General features: G+C 41.1%; 1 protein-coding gene across 3 annotated transcripts; it reads right to left on the bottom strand.

Annotated features, from left to right (window-relative positions):
- Window positions 1-1,718: 1,718 nt before the first annotated feature.
- MLH1 (mutL homolog 1) lies at window positions 1,719-19,308 on the bottom strand. Of its 3 annotated transcripts, XM_055804260.1 has the most exons (19): window positions 18,907-19,308; window positions 18,196-18,286; window positions 17,980-18,078; window positions 16,844-16,917; window positions 15,640-15,712; window positions 14,436-14,527; window positions 13,069-13,111; window positions 12,365-12,453; window positions 10,675-10,787; window positions 9,999-10,092; window positions 9,331-9,484; window positions 8,258-8,616; window positions 7,319-7,467; window positions 5,486-5,594; window positions 4,619-4,682; window positions 3,918-4,082; window positions 3,074-3,166; window positions 2,609-2,722; window positions 1,719-2,081 (listed from the first exon to the last, which is right to left on the bottom strand). In XM_055804260.1, exons 1-19 carry the CDS (start codon window positions 19,011-19,013, stop codon window positions 1,914-1,916), a joined length of 2,250 nt encoding a protein of 749 aa, XP_055660235.1. In that variant the 5' UTR covers window positions 19,014-19,308; the 3' UTR covers window positions 1,719-1,913. The 3 variants fall into 3 exon arrangements, with proteins under 3 accessions (XP_055660235.1, XP_013158583.2, XP_027649374.2); XM_013303129.3 differs by lacking the exons at window positions 14,436-14,527; window positions 18,196-18,286; window positions 18,907-19,308 and having other exon boundaries at window positions 17,980-18,045; XM_027793573.2 differs by lacking the exons at window positions 9,999-10,092; window positions 13,069-13,111; window positions 14,436-14,527; ... (3 more) ...; window positions 18,196-18,286; window positions 18,907-19,308.
- Between the last annotated feature and the right edge of the window lie 452 nt (window positions 19,309-19,760).

Genomic DNA, 19,760 nt, shown 5'->3' with positions numbered 1-19,760 from the left:
ACAGATTTTGTGCAGCATGTGGTGTAGTACTGTGTGGCTGCCTGCAGCAATGCAGCAGAACATCATTTCTTTGTTGCATACGTGGGATCAAAAGGATGAAATTTCTGAAATTAAGTAACTTAGTTCCCACTCCTGTACTGGTGGTGGATGTTCTTCAGGTTCAAGGAGGAAATGGGAGCAAGCCTTTGCAAACCCCAGTATTACCCCTGTAGTGAAAGGAAGGCAGTCAGTCATTCAATTTACGTGTGCAAGTATAAGATATGTATTCTCAGGTAGAGATCTTAAGTGTTAACCAATGCTTGATCAAAAAAGTTTTAGTGTAACACCTAATTCCTACCTAAAGAGGAATGCAAGTGTTGTCCCTTTCCTTATATAGCCAATAGGTTTTATTAGCAACCCACAGAGCAAATCCTGAGTACCAGCGTATTCTTCAAGTGTTAACTCACACATGGGTGCTGTGCGGCTCTGCGATGCTCCCAGTGCTGTGGAACAGAAGCACGCTGCGTAGGAGATAGGATGGGTTGTGCTCTCTTCCAGTTGCAGCTTCTCCTTGAAGTAGTCGTGCCCGTTGCAACATACAGGATGCTTCCACTAAAAGCACAAACCATTAAGCCATGCATTGGCTCCCCTTACTTGGTTGCAACAAATCTATCAGCTACGTGCAGGGCTCGGAAGCCCCTGCAGCTGCCAAACGCACAGCTGTGACCTTGGTGTGCCCCAGAAGCTGCAGCTGGATGCCGCTGTTCAGCACTGCTTAGGGCTCCGTGCAGGATTTCTTTCTCTCTTCAGCTTTGGGTATGAGACGCTGCAGGTGGGCTGGGAGATCGTTTATTAAAAGCAGGCTTGTCACGGACAGGGTCCTGCGCAGTTGCAGTTGTCCTGTTGGAGCAGAGGCTGCAGTACTGAATAAAGACCCTTCAGGGGGCAGTACAAAGGGAAGGGAGAGGAGGAGAGGGAGGTGAAAGTGCTACTGTTGAAGTCTGCAAGATGTTCTGGCACTAGCTATCTTATTTCACTTCAGTTGCTATCAAGCCTTACAGTAAAATCACCTACCTTTTGCTCCAAGGAACGTTCTGTAAGTAAGTGTATGACTAAAAGATAAGGTACTCTCCATCAAAGACCAATAGACAGCAAAGGCAGCAAGTGGTTACATTGCCTCTAGCCTGCTATTTTTAAAATTCTCTTCTGTGGCTGCTAGATGAAAAAAATAAGCCAAAATCAAGTCTACCACTTACATTACTTCAGAATATTCAAGACCTGTTTCAGACTATGCAGGTAAGAATAAATCATTAGAACAAACTGTCATTTAACAGTGCTGGAATGTGCCTAACCAAATATTAAACTCAATGAGAAAAACACAACTGGGATGATCCGAGTTCAGACTTGATTTGAACACCTTCCTCCAGCTGCAACATGGAGTTCCTCTGGAAATCTAAGAAATGCCACCTCTTCCTCTTGCAGTTCAGTACTCAGAAAAATTAGGAAAGGGGAATTAATCCAAAACCATGAGCTATAAAGCACAACGAACCACCTGCACTAGTGACAGCCAATCCTTGGTGGGGCAGGTAGGTATGTTTTGTTATAGCAACCATGAATATAGCAAATGTAAGGTAAAAATTTTGCAAGCCTCTCCTAAACCTGCATGTTTTCTTTCTGTGGTGCATGCTTTAGGTTCTCTGTATATCGAGGTAAATGAGATGCCCTGTTTCATATGTGGGTAAAATAGCTAAACCAATTTTTTTTTATTCTTTGATCAACAAGGAAAATAGACCATTTGCTGTCATGTTAGTGTGACATTAAATACCCTCTTTTTCTTTGCTCCGTCAAGATTCCAGCTTTATCCTCTGCTAAGTAAAACAGAACGTAGCATGAATGTTTTTTCAAATATGCACCAGTCTGTAATAACTACTTGCTCAACATCTCTCAAAAACTTTATACAGGTCAGGCAGGTTAGCAAGCTGCAAAATGTTCCCATCTTCTGTGAAATGTTTAGGAGGTAGAAGATGAGTCCTGAAAGCTTTGTAAAGTACATGTTCCACAGTCCATTTCCATGTTGATGAACCGGAGTCAGAATCTTCATTCTGAAATACAGAGCGGGGTGGGGAACAAAAGGACAAAATTAAACTGACATTCTCTTTTACTGGAGGAGAGTGTGCCTTAAGAAACTTTATTATGTAAGACTGCAGTGATACTAAAATGCTGCTAGTATTAGAGATGGCTGTTCTATACAGTCAAGCTAATTTTAAGCTCTGGGAAGTCACTTACAGAATGGGCTACCTTAACTGAATGATTAAGCAAACTGTTTTAATTTACACGCATCCCTGTTCTTCTACAGCTATCTGTCCTAACTCAGCAGGTTAAAAAAATACATCCCAAACTCAGAGGCCGAGGACTGTTGTAATATTCAGAACACCATGATACCCAAAGTTAAAAGCTTCTCTTAGTACATATAAACTTCAGAAAACTTAAGCCGCGTTCTTTCAGAATCTTGCCACGCTGCTACTTTGACTCACTGAAAGCAGAGCTGGGACTAGAAGTCTGTAGTTGAAAGAAGTTTCCTAAGTGATGTTAGTTGTTTGTTCATGTGATTAGTCAGATGTTCTTGTACCTGAGAGTTTGTTGGGTTGGCTTCATCTATTATATATTGCTTTCTAATGGAGTAGAACATAGCTAATTCTTTACTCAGGCTTTCAAAGCATTCCTTTTCTTCATCCCAGTTTACCTGTTAGAAGAAAGAGAAGGCAGAGACTTGACAGAGATTCTTAATATGGAAAAATCATAATAAATAAGGTCTTGGCTGGTTTTGTGCTGATAAGGTAAAGGCACAGAACAACCACGACCACAGTAGAAATGCAGGCTTTCAAATCAAAATACACATTCATTCAGTCAGCAGTTATGAATGCAGAGGCAAAGCACTAATCAGCCACCACAGCAAAAGTGGCCAGAGCATGTAGCAGTGCATTTAACCAAATCCAGCCTTTGCTTTGCAGCTTCTGATGAATAATTTGATTCACCTCATTCTTTCCTAAACAGAGTCATTTGTGAATTAATAAAAATCATTCAGAGACTATACCTCTGTGGCCAAACGAAGGATGAACATAGGCAGTCCTTCCAGCAGCGGAACATAGTTGTCTATAAGCAGCGGTAACCCCATAAGGTTTCCTTCCTGCAAGGCAATGCTGCTGCTTCAGTAAAAAAAAACAACATAAAAAACCACACCACACACAAACAAAACACAACAAAACAAAACCCAGCATGTTCTTTGTGGCAGTAAATGCACCAAAACTGTTACTTATTGTACGACCGATTCTTGCCAAACATAGTGAGCCTTTGGAGTACCTGAAGTTAAAAGTTTTTAAAGCCTGATGCCAGGCAGACATTGCAGGAAGAGGGTTAGTGGTGGCGAGGCCTGGATTTAAGCCGCTCAGCTCAAAGACCTGAATTCAGCTGCCTCCTCTACCTCCAGCCACTGACCACTCCGATCCCACTTCACAAGAAAAGATCAGAGTCAGCTGTCTGGGTTCTATGACACTTGAAGCTGTTTGGTTTTGTATAGATTAAGGGATTCGTCGGGCCACACAAAACCAACCCCAGACATGGAGAACAATGGTGCTGCTCCAGAGAGCTGGTTAAGCTGCATCTTGTTGGATAAGAGATCTGCACTCTAGTTCTGGAAGCAATGCCTGAATTATGCCTTCTAAAACAGCGTAAGTCCTGAGCATTTTTAATGAACGGGGTAAGCCACCTAAATCTTACTGGAGCTAGTTCTTGGTGATAGTCAGCACTGTAAGCAGAGTACTACAGTTATCTGTTACCAAAATGTGGAATCATTTAGGTCTGAAAAGACCTTAAGGTCAAGTCCAACCATAACCTAAGTCCACCAGTCATTTACTGTCAGAAGTAACAGCAGCAGTCACCTCATCAATTTCAAAAGAAAAATAATCTTTCAGCATTTCAGTCTTCTTTTTCAGGAACTCCACGATGTACTCAGCAAGCCCTTCTTTTGGGCCATCTTCTTCTGTCCAGCCACTTTCAGGATCCTCTAAAGCAAGCATTGAGAGCTCATACAAAGGAGCTGGCTCCTAGAAACGGAGGCGGCAAAACTGTTGTTAATGATCAACACACTACTGAAAATCTATAGCTTCTTCCTTCACGTATGAACTAATTGTAATAGACTGTTTCTGGCCTGTAGAGCAAACAGTTCTGCTTATCACAGTCTAAAAAGTATGAATTTCTTTCTGATGTGAACTGCACAGGATTACATCCCTGCAAAGTACTGTGATATTCACAAGATAAATGTAGCAATCAACACTATTACTGATAAATTCTGTATTCAAATGAATTATCTGTCCCAATGTAAAAAGCCACAGCAAAGCTTGGTGAATATCTAGAAGTGACACGACTAACAAGTAGTCAGGAGGACAACTTAGAGTAGCAACTACAAAATTACTAACAGTTTTGTACGTTCTATTCTCACTGTAAAAGAAATGAAACACCACTTTTGCAGTGGACAAAACCCAACCTGTACAACTATGCATTTGTCTGAAAGGACAGGCTTATTGTAAATAAATTTAAAAAACCACTTTTTGTAGAGGATATAATGTAAAATTATACTTACAGACAACCTTAAGACTCCAAAGTTTGCAAAGTCATAAATAAGTATTTGGTAGAAGAGTTCTTGGCTAAATTGAAGTACAAAAATTAGTTATATGGACAGGATCATGTATCTCCAAGTTACAGTAATTTCAGAGGGGTAAGTAAGGCTTATCTTGGAAACGTCAGGCATACATATCCGTATTAGCAAAGGTCTTTAACTAAACAGTTTAAGATTCACATGCACTATCTAGATGTTTACAATTAAGTCTATTTCTTGGTTTCTGACATCATCAGCCACATGGGTGCAGAAATGTTACACGCTCAAGCCTGCAGCTGCTATCAGTTTATTCCCAGATAAGCTCTTCACTCCTTTGCAGCACTGCAGGAGGTGCCCAGGAGCCTGGGAATTGATACAATATGTCTACCTCGCGTATATTCTCTTACTTGTTACAAAATTTATGTGGCTGGTCCTGTAAGTCCACCTATGCAAAACCAGACACTTTGTGTTACAACCATGTCCTGCAGCTTCTCTTAACTGGATACAGCGTTTTATGGAACTTTTTGGAAGGGGCTGCTTGCTCATCTTTATACCCTGTGCTGCTGCTGTAGACAATCGGGAAGCAAATAAACCTCTCCCTTCCCTTCCCCCAGCCTGCCAGCCCACAATACAGTCGCTGGCATTTTAATTACAGTGATTCCCTAGGACTCTGCCCAAGCGTGCCAGGCTTGTTTCTGCTGTTCTGAACCGATTGCTTCATCTTTAGCCTCATGACTACTCAAACAGGTGACTAGAACCGATGTTGGTTTTCCTGTCATTTCTTTCCTTCTTCTAATTAGCTTGGTAATTGATACTTACTTCAACTGCCAACAAGTTTAACAGCTGCTTTACCTGAGTTTTGTGGTATTGAGAAGATAGAGTTTTGTCTGATACTGGACCAGAGCCCACTGAGGACTGACACAGCCAACAAAAGAGTGATCACGTAGCATCTCCTGAAGATCTGGAACAATTGAAGGGGTGGGGAAGAAACAGAAGGATATAATTTCATATCTGCAAGCCTGCCCTAATTTATTTAGTCGAATGGTTTGTGTCTTTTCAGCATCAAAGTCTCAGATTATTGTTCAGTCACTACTACACCGATGCTGCTCCTTACCCACATTTTGAAATGCCAATCATTTGTGTGCTCACATACAGATATATCAAACCAGAAGTGAGAATAGTTATGTAACAGTTAAAATGCAAACAATGAAAAAAAAAAACAAACAAACCCAAACAGTCACCTCTATTTTGACCTCAATAGCCTTTCAGAATTCATTTCCAGCCACAGGAGATTAGTAAGGGAGCACAGACACACTTCAAAGAAAACTGCAGATGTAAAACAACTTTGCACCAAAACCCAGCACTGTCAGACTAAATTCTGGAAGTGGGATAGAACAGGCCTGTAATTTATTTCTCTCCCAAACTAAGTTTCTGGCTTTCTCACTTACGTATATTAAAAAGTATGGGAAGTCAGGTTCCAAAATCAGAGTTCGTTTTAGACACTCCACAACAAAAGTCACTAGCTGCAGTCCTTGGGAGCAGCTTCCTTAACAGGAGCTTGGAGCTGCAGTCACCACACGTACAAAGCACTACACTACCCAAATTCCACTGTTACCTTTCCCAAAGGAACACAGTATCGCGAGAAAAGTCTTTTCTTTCTTGCAGAGGTCTCTTGTATGTATTTCTTATTCTTACACACGTGAAGACAAGACACAACCTCAAGCTGCTGCACAAGTTCTACTGTGTCTTTTGAGGCACATTTGGACATTTTATGGCTCAGGGACAACTGATTTTAGTATTTAAATGGTGACAGTCAGATACAGAATTAACAGTCTAATGCAGGACGTTTTGTGCAGCACAAGTAAAGTGTAAGCACATGTTTTTTAAAGATCAAGATTTTTAGTAATTGATAAAAGTTATTTATTACAGATGTCTGTTACTCTAGCCTTTTTAGCTGTGGAGCATCCCCAATTCTTACTACCAGAAAAACAGAAATAAATTCAACAAAACCCCCAGAACACAAGGTTCCCAACATTTAGACTAACTGAATAATTCATGTGACTCAGTATGACTAAAGTCGACTATACAAGTTAAGAAGGAAGCAACCCTAGGAAAAATTGCAAGCCTTTTATCTTTTTCTAAAACAACTCTTACCAGAAGAGAAAATTGTATTTTACCAGGCTCATCATCATTTCGTGAAGTGGGACAGACAGAAATGGAAATGAAAAGCAAAAGTAGTAAATAAAAACTATGACCGTCAAGCCTATCCCAGTCTACTTTGCAGTCGTGTGACTAAGCAAGGTTTCTGTAATGACCACATCGTAGCTGCCATTTTTGTTTGAAAATTAGAAAATAATGTAGCTTTTCAAGCTGTGATTTTATATGTTATTAATTATGATGCAAGTTAAGGTTTGCAAGAGATTTAGGATGCATAAAACGTTGATCAAGTCACAAGGTACAGGAAAGTGTTTAAAACAGTCCTCCAGTGTGGCTCAGTACAGGAGCTGCCCAGTCAAAGTTTGGCCCTTGACACTTAACAAATGTTTCTGTTAAAAACTCGCTTAACAGCACAGTGAGGTGTCTGTGACTGGGCCACCTTTTAATTCACTTTTTCCTCAGCAGTTCAAACAATCATATTTAGTTGGTGGAGTAACAACAATCTCAAGAAGCAAAAGGCTTGCTTACTTGCATGGGCCTGGTTACTGATTTCCTCCTGGAGAGTCAATACACTGGTCAAGTTGATAATTCTTCTTCTAGGGGTGCAGGCAGCAGTCATGTCCTTCCTGGTGTCATCCTTCTCCATGTCTATGTCCGCATCTTCCCGTGGTCTCTTTCTGCGGTACCAAACCAAAAGAAATTACGTTAAATTCGATACTTGGGCAAAACACACCAACAGATGGGATGCTCAGTTCACATGCTGTATGTTAACACAGGAAATGTAGAAAGTTTCCCAAAACTTCCTAGAAAGACAGGCTGTTTTATTTGACTTCTAGAAGCCTAATTTGTTAGGAAAAGGTAGTTCATAAGAGAACTTACAACTCCCTAATACCGATCACATCAGACATCTGTTGTTTAAGCACCAAGCAACGGGCTGTAAAGGACACAACAAAAAATGTTGATATTTCTAAGTATTTTTTTCATAACCATTTTTTCTGTAATACTGGGCAGGAGGTGAGGGGGTGGGGGTAGGATTCAGAAGGCTTTGGCCTCTAATAATGGCTCCTGCAGGAGCTATAAAAAGATTATAGCACTTTTCTCTTTAGCAGCATAATGCCTGCAAACTTCAGTGATGTAGTTTCTATCCCCCCACAAAAGGAGGGCCTCCAAAGAGGCAAATCAGCCTGACCTCCCAAAACTAAAGCTAATGTAATTTTTCATACTGCTGCCTGCCTTTCAGTATGCATGGAAATCCCATTCCAGTTACACAGTTTACCACAAGTTATGTAATATACAGTTCACAGACGAAATTAGTTTCTCAAAAAAATGCCATGGAAGGTTATTCTAGGAAAGTTTTTCCTTCTGAAAAAGCGGAAGTCAGAAGAGATCTGAAAAATCTTCAGTTGCAGGGCCATGCCATGAAATACATAGGTAGCTTTGCATGACCGTAGGAAAGATGAGTCTTACCGAGGACGCGCTGCCTTGGGAGACAAATGGCCGCTCTCACTTGGCCCCCCCCACAGCGCTGCACCCTCCTGAACATCAGCCATTTCAACTAGATCACTGACATCTTCCATTTCAGCATCCTGTGACCTGACCACAGCCACCGCAGGTCCTGCGTTAACCTCTGTCGCAGCTTCAGTGGGGCCTGTACTTGGGCGGTTGTTCACTGGCTGAAGAAAAGCATCCAGTTTCTGCTCTCGGGAATCAGTGCGGACCATCTGGTGCGCATAAACTTTATCACCAGTTCCTTTGGTAGCCACAGAAGGGTTTGCTGCTGATTTTACCACCTCATTGGAAGAACAGTCGGCTCCTGGCAGCAATGTCTTCATTCAGATGTAGGGAAGCAAAGAGAAGAGATTCAGCGAGAAAACAAAGATCAGTCACACTTCTCACAGCATCTTACTGCTCAGAGGCAAGTCATTTTCAAGCTCCACAAACACAGCATCAACTACTTAAACAGCTTTGCACTTGCTATCCAAATAGCACCCATGTCATCATCTTGGCACTTAACAAAATCATTACTTAGCATTCCTTTGTTTCAAAGGGGAAATCTTTAATGTAAAAATTAAAAATCACAAAACGTGGGGTTTGGGGGTTTTTTTAAAGATTTTTTTTAGTTATAATTCTTACATTATGCTCTACATAAAAGAGATTAGGAAGTCTTCTTGATTCTCTTTCTGGTTAGATTAAATCCAGAGTGTTGTCTGAAATAGAACAGTTTCCTCAATCACATAAACTGGGGCAGAATAAAAAAACATTTACCATGTGTGAAGGCTAACATATTTATAAAATCAAAAAAGGCTAATCAGATACTCGACAGAACTGTATTTAAAATGTCTTCAATACACTTTTTGTCTCTTTTGCCACATTGTTAACATTGGCATATTAAAGCAATTTCATCCCTGAAACATAAAGCAAAGATCAAGCTACCAGCGACACACCGATGACTATTCATCACGGCACAGATTGTACTACTGAATGGAGTAAACATATCCACAACAGTTAAAATGCTGCCGTCACTTCAAACATGTTCTCACCTGAGTGAAATACATCCTTGAAGAATTGGAGCCCAGTAACTTGCTCTCTATGTGTTGTTGCACACGCTCTAGAATACTGTCTTCATGAAGGAAGTGGACCTCATGTTTTGTAGGGTGCACATTCACATCTACGTTCTCAGGGGCTATTTCCAGGCTGGAAAAAAATTTAGAATTTAACCTGAAATTTCCCAGGGATGGAAGAGAAGGCACAAATTGATTCAGTTCAAAATTTGTCAGGCTCGGGGCCATTACTTTACGCAAAGAAGTCCAAATGGTCCTGAAACCTGCTATTTTTGGTTTGGTATTTGTTTGGTGTATTAAAAAAAAAAAAATCATCTGAAGAACTCTATTACAAACTTGCCAAAATGAGCTTACATAGATAAACATAAACCAACCGCTCCACTGTACTACTACAGAAACCAGGTTTTAGAAATATCTTTTACTTGCAGTGTCTCCTGAGTTCACATGAAAGGACTTAAGCTGAAATTATAGACACTCACTACTTCTGAAAATAAGGCCTGTCTTAAGAATTCTACCGTCTGGAAATTAATTACCTCAGTGCAATGCTTAACACTACTATAAGGAACACAAATGTCCTTCTGAACCTACTCACCCTAGCTATTTTCTACAAGATAGTATTAAAAGGCTACTTCTTCCTATTACTTTACCTTAAGTATAGGAATGGATGCGTACTTTTTGGCAAATAAGCAGCATACACAGTTTCTATGGCTTTCCGCAAAGCGGCTGACTCTACCAATCGATCTGAAACAGAACAAAACGCAATTTTCAGAGCCCCACTGGAATACACTGCACAGTGCCCAACTCCTCCTCCAGACCAACACCTTCATGCTTCGTATCTTCAAAGGGCACCTGTTAGACCTGTTTCCCACCCCGCCTCCCCGAGACCTATTCGTTCTCCATATAAAACCAGGAACAGGCAATATCTTCAGAGTGTGTTTTGTATTTAGAAGTATTTTTTTCTACAGATACTGAAATAACTAGACTACTTTTCTTTATTTCATCTGCTCAAGGTCTGTTGCCAACATTGCTACAGAATGGAGAGACCAGTCTGTAAGTTGGCAGGACACAATCACAACCTTGATGCTGCACAAGTTCAGTTTCTTTAGGCCCAGTCTTGGCTGCTTTCCACTATTTAGAGTGCAAAGCATAATGCACATTACAAATAGAAAACCACCTTAAAGTTCTACAATTAACTTTAATACTTATTCTTCAATGTATTTAAGAACACTGACACATTTTTTAATTCTTCAGAAAGTTCTGTTCTTCTGATTATGTAAGCAACACATGACTGTACAAAATGCTGCTTTTTAAAAAAAAACTTACGGTTTATGAAGAGTAAAAATATACATTTCTTCACAGAGTAGTTTGCATTTGTGATGTAGCCTTTCATTTTAAAAGCCAGACTTGCTTCTTCACAGCCCACTTCTATGAGTTCCCTATTGACAGTTTGACAGAAACACAGAGAAAAAATGAATTCTTCTGTTGACACAAATTCCAAACAGTACCCACGAGTAGCAATATACTATTCTATGTTCTATTTATAACACAGTTAATTAAAACATCAGAATTATTTAAGAGTTCAAATATTCATTGCTGAACCACAAAATTCTTTATCCTGAATTGCATTGTTTCTTCTGAGTAAGCATAAACTAATAATACGATTATCTTTTTAGTACCTTAACATATCACACTATGCATAATATTATAAACATCTATTGATAATTCTAATACACATTCACTAAGTCATTGATGGTGATAGACAAGGACACTTCAAAATTGTCAGCATCTAGGGATGAACATTCTTTTTCTTGAACTACTCTGTCCATTTTTGCAGTCTAATATTTACTGGTGGGCTATCATGAAGTCATAAAAATATATAAAAAATTTTTGATCACTCATACAGATCCTAAGATTAACAATTTTCGTAATAGTTTTTACAACTTTCATGATCCATTAGTCAAGGAAACCTGCTCTGGTAGTTTGTGAGCACAGCTCTCTAGCAAGGCATTGCACCAACTAAAGTTAACATCGAAAAGGCTTATAGGCTATTTATTTCCAATTCAACCTCAATATATACTGAATGCCATTTTTATTTGTGTTAATTTTTTAAGTCAAAATAACAAGCTAGACTAACCACCATCTTAAATTGGGTAAAAAAAAGTTTTGCTTAAAAACATGATCAGAGCATTTAGGTTGAAATGGACAATTTATTCAGAACTGTACAATGGAAAAAACACCAAACAAGCATAGTAGTGGACAAAACCAAACGCGTTACAGAAATACAAACATGACTGCAAACCTTATCACTAAAAAGCCTCTGTAGTTCGCTGTGATTCATAAAGGTGTTTCCATGTATTAAAAGTTACACTCCTTACATGTGAAGTGTGACTTTAGTAACAGAATCAAATTGACACCCAAGTACTGGTGGGGCAAACCCATTTCACAATTCCATTCAATGAGTTCTTTACAGCTGAATGTCTTATGACAGATTTTTCCTATAAGTGGCAGATCATTTTCAAAAAATGATTGGTTTTATTTGCGTTTAACTTTCCTGCCTGGTTTACTCAGCCTCAACTAACGCAGCTTTTGTCCAGATACTAAACCATAAGATTTTAGAAAAATGAATTTGAGGAGACTTCGAAATGTATCAGACAGCAGACTGCAGTAAGAAGTGGTAGATTTTCACGCCATAGGAAGAGGCTAGGAACTCGTGGAGAACACAGGTACAGCTTGCTCTATTTAAATGAGCACAGAGAAAGTTACAAGCAGATCGTTCCCTTTTAGTGCATTAAAGGAACAGCTCTGCAACTTCCCTCTTTCCTTTGATATATTAAAAAAAAGTCACACATTCTGCAAGACAAGGGACAGCTCTATTATTGCAACACTCCCTCTTCCCTGTAATTCACCTTGAAGGAAGCAGGAAAAGTTAGCACAGCCTGTGTTCTTTAAAAGAGAAAGGGGAGGGAGATTTACTGGAAAACTTCCTGTCAACGGGAAACTGACATCAACCTACCTGCTAACAGCATTTCCAAAGATGGACCTAATGTTGTCCACCGTTGAGGCATTTGATAAGGTTCTAACATCTGACACTGTGTCACCTTGCTAAAGAGAGCAGAAAGGAGTATTCATCAATTCACAGTTCTGGCTGAAATGTTAGCAATACGTTCAGCTTAACGTTTCTAACACAAAGGCATGGGACATAACAGCATTACAGTGTTTTGTATTATTATTTACTTATTTGTGTTCAGAAAAACAATAGATAGTAAATGGCACAGGATTACAAGATTTGCTAATCACGTTAGACCCATTCAGGCTAGTAAATCCATCTTTGAAAGTAAGGAACGTAAGTAGTTCAATAAATTTTCAAGAATGCCAGAGAACGAAGGTGGTCTATCCCGTCCTCCTTCATGCAGTAACCAGACTCCCAAAAGAAGCTGCAACAGCTCATAAAGCTAGAACAAAATAAAACATTGACCCCACAGAAAACTCCAAACTCCCGACAAATATATTTTTGTCTTGCTCACTTTTAAGTAATATGTTTTCTGTCCAAACTGCATCAACGTACCCTTCAACATTTCAGTACAATGGAAGGCTGTATACACTATTCCCACTGCAGAAAGCGCAGCGCAAGTCGTCTGGCATTTGCAGATACACACATTATATACACACACACATATATAGACACACAGTGAAGTTATAAAAATTTTATTTACATACCTTTTTAACTGAAAAGCTGATGCCTGAATTATGGATGGCATACCTGAAAAACAGGTAAATATACGGCTGCAGTATGTAAAAGAAAAGGTTACTTTCCCTGAATGCTGAAAAGCAGCTAGTAACAGGGGCAAACAATTTCATTTCCTATTACACAAAAACATGATTTGAGCCAAATTGGGCTTTTGTAGACTAAACAGCTATAAAAATAAGTGATTTCTATTTATAACTTGCCTGTAACCATATGAAATTCAAGGATCAGCTTAGCTTATTTCTCAAAAAAATCCACAACTGATCAGCTTCTGCAGACCTGGTTAGTTCTGTGTCACTGCATAGGTTTAACTAGAACAAGAGCAAAACCTCCTCAGTGTAACAGAATAAAGTCTCAACTACTGTGGGGAAGGATCGGAAGAACAGCTGGCTCTCCCTTTTAACTCCCCCTGCGCAGACAGCTCAGCTGTCTGTGATCCCAGCACCATGTTTGATACACTACAGCTGCTTAATCTTGGCTCAAACTTCTAGGGAAGTTGCTAAGTTGTGAGAAAGAACGTACCATAGAACCTTGCAAGATGAGAAACTTGAAAATGCAGAGAGGTTAGACTGTTGTAGCCAGGACGGTTAGTAACTCAAAAATTCAAGAAGAAAAAGAACCAAAATGAAAATATGTAAAATCCTAATGCCGTTTAACCAAACACCAGTGTTGGAAGCCTGTAACTTGTTGAGACTTTGGATCAGCCTGTTCCACAGAGCAGGGGGACCTGACCCTTCACGTCCTGGCTGAAGTCTGCTTGGCCAGTAAAGACCCTTAAGTAGCTCGTTTTGGGGGCAGACTAACACTTAGCATACAGTCTTGCTACTCTTTGCTAGTTTTTGTGTTTACTGAAAGCGTAAAGCAGTTATTTTGGTTAAACTGTGTAGATCCTGCTTGCAAAGGCTCTGCACATCGCACAAGATGCAACAAAGGGATCCTGGAAGGGAACATCTGGTAACTAAAGGGATTTATTTCCCCCTCCCAAGGACTTGAAATCACTATTCAGCTTTTTCATATTCAGCCAAATCTCAATGCTCCTGCACAGTTTTTACTTTGATTCCATCCAGCCCAAGTGCATTGAGAGTTTACTCATTCAAGTCTATCAGCATTTGTTTGCTGCAATTCTTACTAATAGTTGTCAGACTGAATACACTGTTTCCCCTCTGGATTTTCCTTATCAAGCTGGACAAATGATTTGTCAGTACACTGACAAATAGTTAAAAAACCCAAAAGCAATAACAAAAAGAATGACACCAAACACACACATGCCGGTTGCTCTGAAAAAAAACAGTAATCCTCATGGCAGTATAAGAAATTGGAGCCTCCTATTTCAGTCTACCTGCTAACGACTTCTAGTATTTTTGCATATTCTTCATTTGGATTTTTTAAAGCTTTCCTCCTTGTGTTTACATTGTAAAAGAGATCTTCAACCTATAGAGAAAAGGTTCAAAATTAAAAGTAATTTTTAAAATCTCCTCTTACTATATAGTTAATCTAAATGCATCTTAATAGGTACTACAAAAATTTCTGAGAATACTTTAGCTTATGAAAGATCAACATTCAATTTATTCTTTACCTGCTTAGGTTCACCTAACAAATTGAACTCCAGAGAAATGTGTGTTTTCAAGTACCAGTATTTTTACCAATAGGTAAAAATTGGTATTTTTACCAATAATTTTACATCAGTATTTTTACCAATAATAACAAAAACTCTACAGCTCACTTTTCAGTGCAAGTTATGTACCTTCCACTGCAGATGACAGTGGATTCGCCGATTACACTGTTTGAATGCAAAGCAAATAAACGTTAAACCAGTTGCTGCAATCAAGGCTGTTAATGTAATTAAAACGGCATCTTAAACTTCATTTTCACTATTTAAACAATATGCAAATTATTTTTCTGTTATATTGAGAAAGGCAGAAATTTAAAGTTCAGCTTCTTTTTTAGGACACATTATCTTAAACACCGACATGGGAAGCTTGCAGGGTGTATGCTCCCACAGCAAGACAAACGCACACCTGCAGCCTCCTAGGCCAGGCTTCCACTTTCCATCCTACACTGTGCAACATGCACACGCCTTCCCACTGTGAGCTCCTTATTCTTCATAATCCTAATGCCAGTCCCAATCCCAACCCAGATCTGAATCTTGGTATGATATATAAAAGATATGACTGAAAAACAAACAGCAGTTCTGCAGTTTCCTGTGCCAGGCCTCATCCTCCCACTCTAGCTCCTATAGTGTAGACCACTCCTCCATATTCTGAGCTTCTTGTAATCCTGTCCATTGATACCTTCCGCAGTCCAAAAGGATTCTGAAATATTTCTGATAGTAAATGACTGTGCTATCCTCAGAAGGAAGGGAAAAAAACCACACTCAACCAACAAAAGAAGCCAACAAACCCACACATCATCATCGTTTGGAATATATTCTACAAGGTGATACTGTCATGTACCTTACAATGTTAATACACATCAATAAGTGGTGCGAGCATAACGACCAGGGAACAGAAAAGGGACAAGAGAGAACAAGCACAAAAACCTACCGTGATCTGAGTTCCTTGGTTTCCAGCACAGGGTTTAGGAGGGGCTTTAATTTTTCCATCACTGTAAGTAGCTCTAGGCAGAAAATAAAAAAGTTACTAGATATCTAGATTTACAGGGGTGCAGACAGACAGATGATGACAAAAGGGAGGAGACAAAAGCAATTCCGTATCATCACCACATTCCTCCCAACAAAGAACCTGGAACACTGACAACTAGCTGCAACACACACACACGACCTTTCTACTAGAGGAAAACTGCCTTAACTGACCCTAGGACCCAGAGGGGCAATGGGAGAGTGGGAATAACAGCAGAGAAAACGGGGAAAAACAACAGGATATGTGTTTTGAAACTGTATTACTGAGACATTTCCTGTAAAGGCTGCATTATTGTATTTTACCTTTCTTTAATAGCTAGACCTAGACTGATAATCATTCTTCCACTAGACTTTATGCTTCAGTTATACTAGCAAGAAATTAATGACTTTACATGTAAGGCGTTTCCTTTTTGATTGTAACAAGATTTTGAGCATAAGAGATTTCTGACCCACGTAGGTCTTTCAGCAAGTTACACAGATGCATAATTTCAAAGGGCATACGTTTTTTGCCCTCTCACATAGCCCACATAATTAATGCAAGATAGACCATATTCATAGAGTCTTTGGAAAAACCAAGATGCAAAGCTTCTTCCCTCCCCCTTTCTCTTAAAAGTAGTGGAGAAATTTAATGGATAGGCTTGCTTATATTTAAAGTTTTAAGTTTTCAGAAGAATATTCAAAACCTTTTTTGCATAAGATTAGGAACCATGCAGAAAGCAAACAAAGTTCTAAGTTCCTGTGCTCAAGAGTCTTACAAAATTTGCAAGACATGCTGGCTGTGTACATACATCATTTTATCCTGAAATGGAGAAAAAGGCAAAAGTTTATCCTACACTGGCTGTTGGAAGTAGAATTCCCTTTAAGATTCCCCATTCCCCTCCCCCCAACTTCTAAAACACATTGTTTAGCTAAAGCTTACCTTTACAATCTGGAATTAAAAATCATTCCAACTATGTTTTCTTACATTCTGGGTCATTCTTGTTAACTACCCCAGAAACACTTAACTCCTTACCCCACCCTCCTCCTTAATAAGAGCACAGCAAAGAGCATTAAATACATCTGTTCATTATTACATGCAGCAGAAGTCACTTGGATAACAGGCTGCATACCTGTATGCACACTTCCCGTCAGCTGTTTTAGTCGTTACTGTAACATGGGCAACATGACTGATGCTAGCCAATGCCTAGAGAAAGAGAAAGCATCTTTGTAAACCTTGCTCTGGAGACCACTGAGGAGTGTCCACACTTTAAAAAGCATCACTAAATTTTGATAGAGCACTTGCAAGTAAAAAAAACCCTCACAAGAAAACTGCAGGTCAATAAAGCTTTAATAAATTTTAGTACCTATAACACTGACTTCTATTCAGGATCATCTTTTAGCTTTTCTAACACTTCATTATCTCTGACAATGCAAGCAGCTAACCATGTAACATTAACTAAAAGAAATTTGCAAATCTATTACACCTGTGCCTTTTTCTTTCTTTCACATTAACAAAAAGCAGCTGGAAAGTTTTAGACATTACTTTCTCATCCCTGCCCAAGTTCTTCTCTTACAAAGTTAGGTCACAATGTTTTTCATGGAAAACTCAATGCCTACTGAAACCATCCTCGGGACCAAACTCCACTGGCCATGGAGCTGATTAAATTGAAAGTGTGCGAGGAGAGGCCTCGGTCTACTCTGTGGAGTAATGCAAGGCTCTATGTACCTGAGCACAGGCAACGTACTTATATATCTTGCTGTCCATCTGGAGGGCAAAGTAGAACTCATCCTAGACTGTTCTTTCAGACAAGCTTACATACAGTAGTTCTCCATGTTCTCACAGGCTCTATCTGAGGGGTCAGAGATACTAACTCTTGACTAAAAGCAAAAGCAAAGGAAAACAAATGTGCATTTCAAACATTTAGTTTTAAGTACGGTATTTAGACAAACGTCTGACATCAAAGATTCACTTTCCACTAAAATCTTTGTCTTTTACCTGTAGGTTCCTTAAGCAGCATTTGAGAAGACAGGCCTTGTTTTACTTTAAAAAAAGAAATAAACTTCCTCCAGAAAGCAAAAAGAATATATACCTCTTCCTAATCTTGAAAGACATAGGAATGTATTTTGACCTGTATTTACATGGCAAGCTCTTTCAGAAAACAGAAGTTTCTGAAAAGAGTATTGGGAAGGAGACAGTATGCAAACTCCTCTACAACAGGGTAACAACAAGCAACGCACATTTTCAAAACCCTGATGAAGGGCTTACCTCACCCCTAAAACCATACGTAGAAATACTAGCCAAGTCTTCAAATTTTTGCAGTTTACTTGTAGTAAATCTCTCACACACAATGTCCAGATCTTCTTTCTATGTGAAAGGGACAAGTAATAGTCACTTTCTGTTTCCAACATTTTTCAAGAACAGAAACATTTTTAAAAGGTAGCATTAAACATCAGCATACAGCTGTCAGCTTTGTTTACTCACTCTGATACCACAGCCATTATCTTGGACCTGGATGAGCTTCAGACCACCTTCCTTAACTACTACCTGGATACTCGTAGCTTTCGCATCCAAACTGCAGAAACAAAGAAAGCATTCTAGAGAACAACAATTCTAGAGAATAAAGGACGACACAACTGATTTAAAGTTCTTCCTCACACAAGCGATAAATTGTTTCTACTCAACTCATCACCGATACTGGAATCCATTCTGTTTCAAATTAGCTTTTACTGTCTCCTTCCCTTTTCTTTTAACTACGGTGATATTCTAAATCTGCCATCCATAACAATTATGAAGAACTTTCAGAAATTTAACAATTAGGTAGGTGTCCAGTCCGACAAGTAAATTGGCCTTCCCTCCCGTTACCGAAACCTGCTGCAGACTGCCGCAGGGTTTCACGCAGCTGACGACAGGTCGCTACTAGTGAAACGGCAGCAATTTTAATCCCAGGCTTCATCTTCAAAACAAATAACCCAATGATCACTCGACACTGAAAGCAAATGAGGCCCGTCAAACTGCAGAACCAACCCAGCGCAACCCCAGGCAGCCTCCGTGACGGCGGGCGGCCCCGGGCGCGCTCTGCCCGCCCCTCAGCGCCCAACGCACCCCCGGACCCCACCGGGAGCTGCCGGCACCTCGGCCCGCCCCTCTCAGCCCCCCCGGCCCCCGCCCCGGCTCCCTCGGCCCCCGCGTTACCAGTTTTCTATCATCTCCTTGATGGCGTTCGCCGGCCGCTGGATGACCTCCCCGGCCGCGATGCGGTTCACCACGGCTTCATCCAGCCGCCGGATCACGCCGGCCATCGGTGCCGACAGGGGCCCGCGGGCGGGAAGCGGGAAGCGGGGAGGCCGGCTGCTCGGCTAGTCCCGGCGAACAGGTCTCCGAGGGGAGAGGAGGCGGGAGAGGCACCAGAGGGCCCCCGTGGCACCGAGCGGGGACCGGGGGAAGGGCCCAAGGGAAGGAGCCGGCGATGCGGCGGGGAGGCGGCCGGGGGCCGGGGAACGAAAAGGCCTCACGGCTCGCGCCGCCCGCGCCGCACGCCGCTTGCCCGGCCCGCCCGTCCGTCCCCCTCCCTGAGCAGGCCGCCCCCCCATTGGGCCACGCAAGTGCCCATCACGCGGCCTCTTCCCTTCCCGCGGCAAAAACAAACACGGAGCAGGCACCGGAAGACGAGGGGAAGACGGGGCCCCGCTGCGATTGGCTGAGCGGCGCAGCGTGGGTGGGGCGGGGGCGCCGACGGGGGCTGGAGCCTTGGCGGGGGAGGAGCGCGTCACCTGGCGGCAGGAGGCGGCTCTGCAACGCGGGGTCGCAGCGCCGGCTCCTGCAGTGACCCCGGCCGCACAGTGGAGGTCTCCAGCATCCCAAGGGATGTAAGGCTATACGTAACGTTTCTTCCTTTCCAGGGCCATCTCTGACTGGGATCTTAACACACCGGCATCCCCCGGTGCAGAACAGCTTGCCCACTGCATTTCCCTGCGCACTGTAAACGCTGCTTCTCCCGGGCAAGCTGCAAATGAGGCTTGAGAGAAGCAAAAGCTTCTCCGGGAGGG

The sequence above is a fragment of the Falco peregrinus genome, chromosome 5, assembly GCF_023634155.1.
Source record: "Falco peregrinus isolate bFalPer1 chromosome 5, bFalPer1.pri, whole genome shotgun sequence".
In the NCBI taxonomy this organism is placed as follows: Eukaryota; Metazoa; Chordata; class Aves; order Falconiformes; family Falconidae; genus Falco; species Falco peregrinus.
The sequence above is the reverse complement of the archived record's forward strand: the minus strand, read 5'-3'. Positions and strand labels throughout refer to the sequence as shown.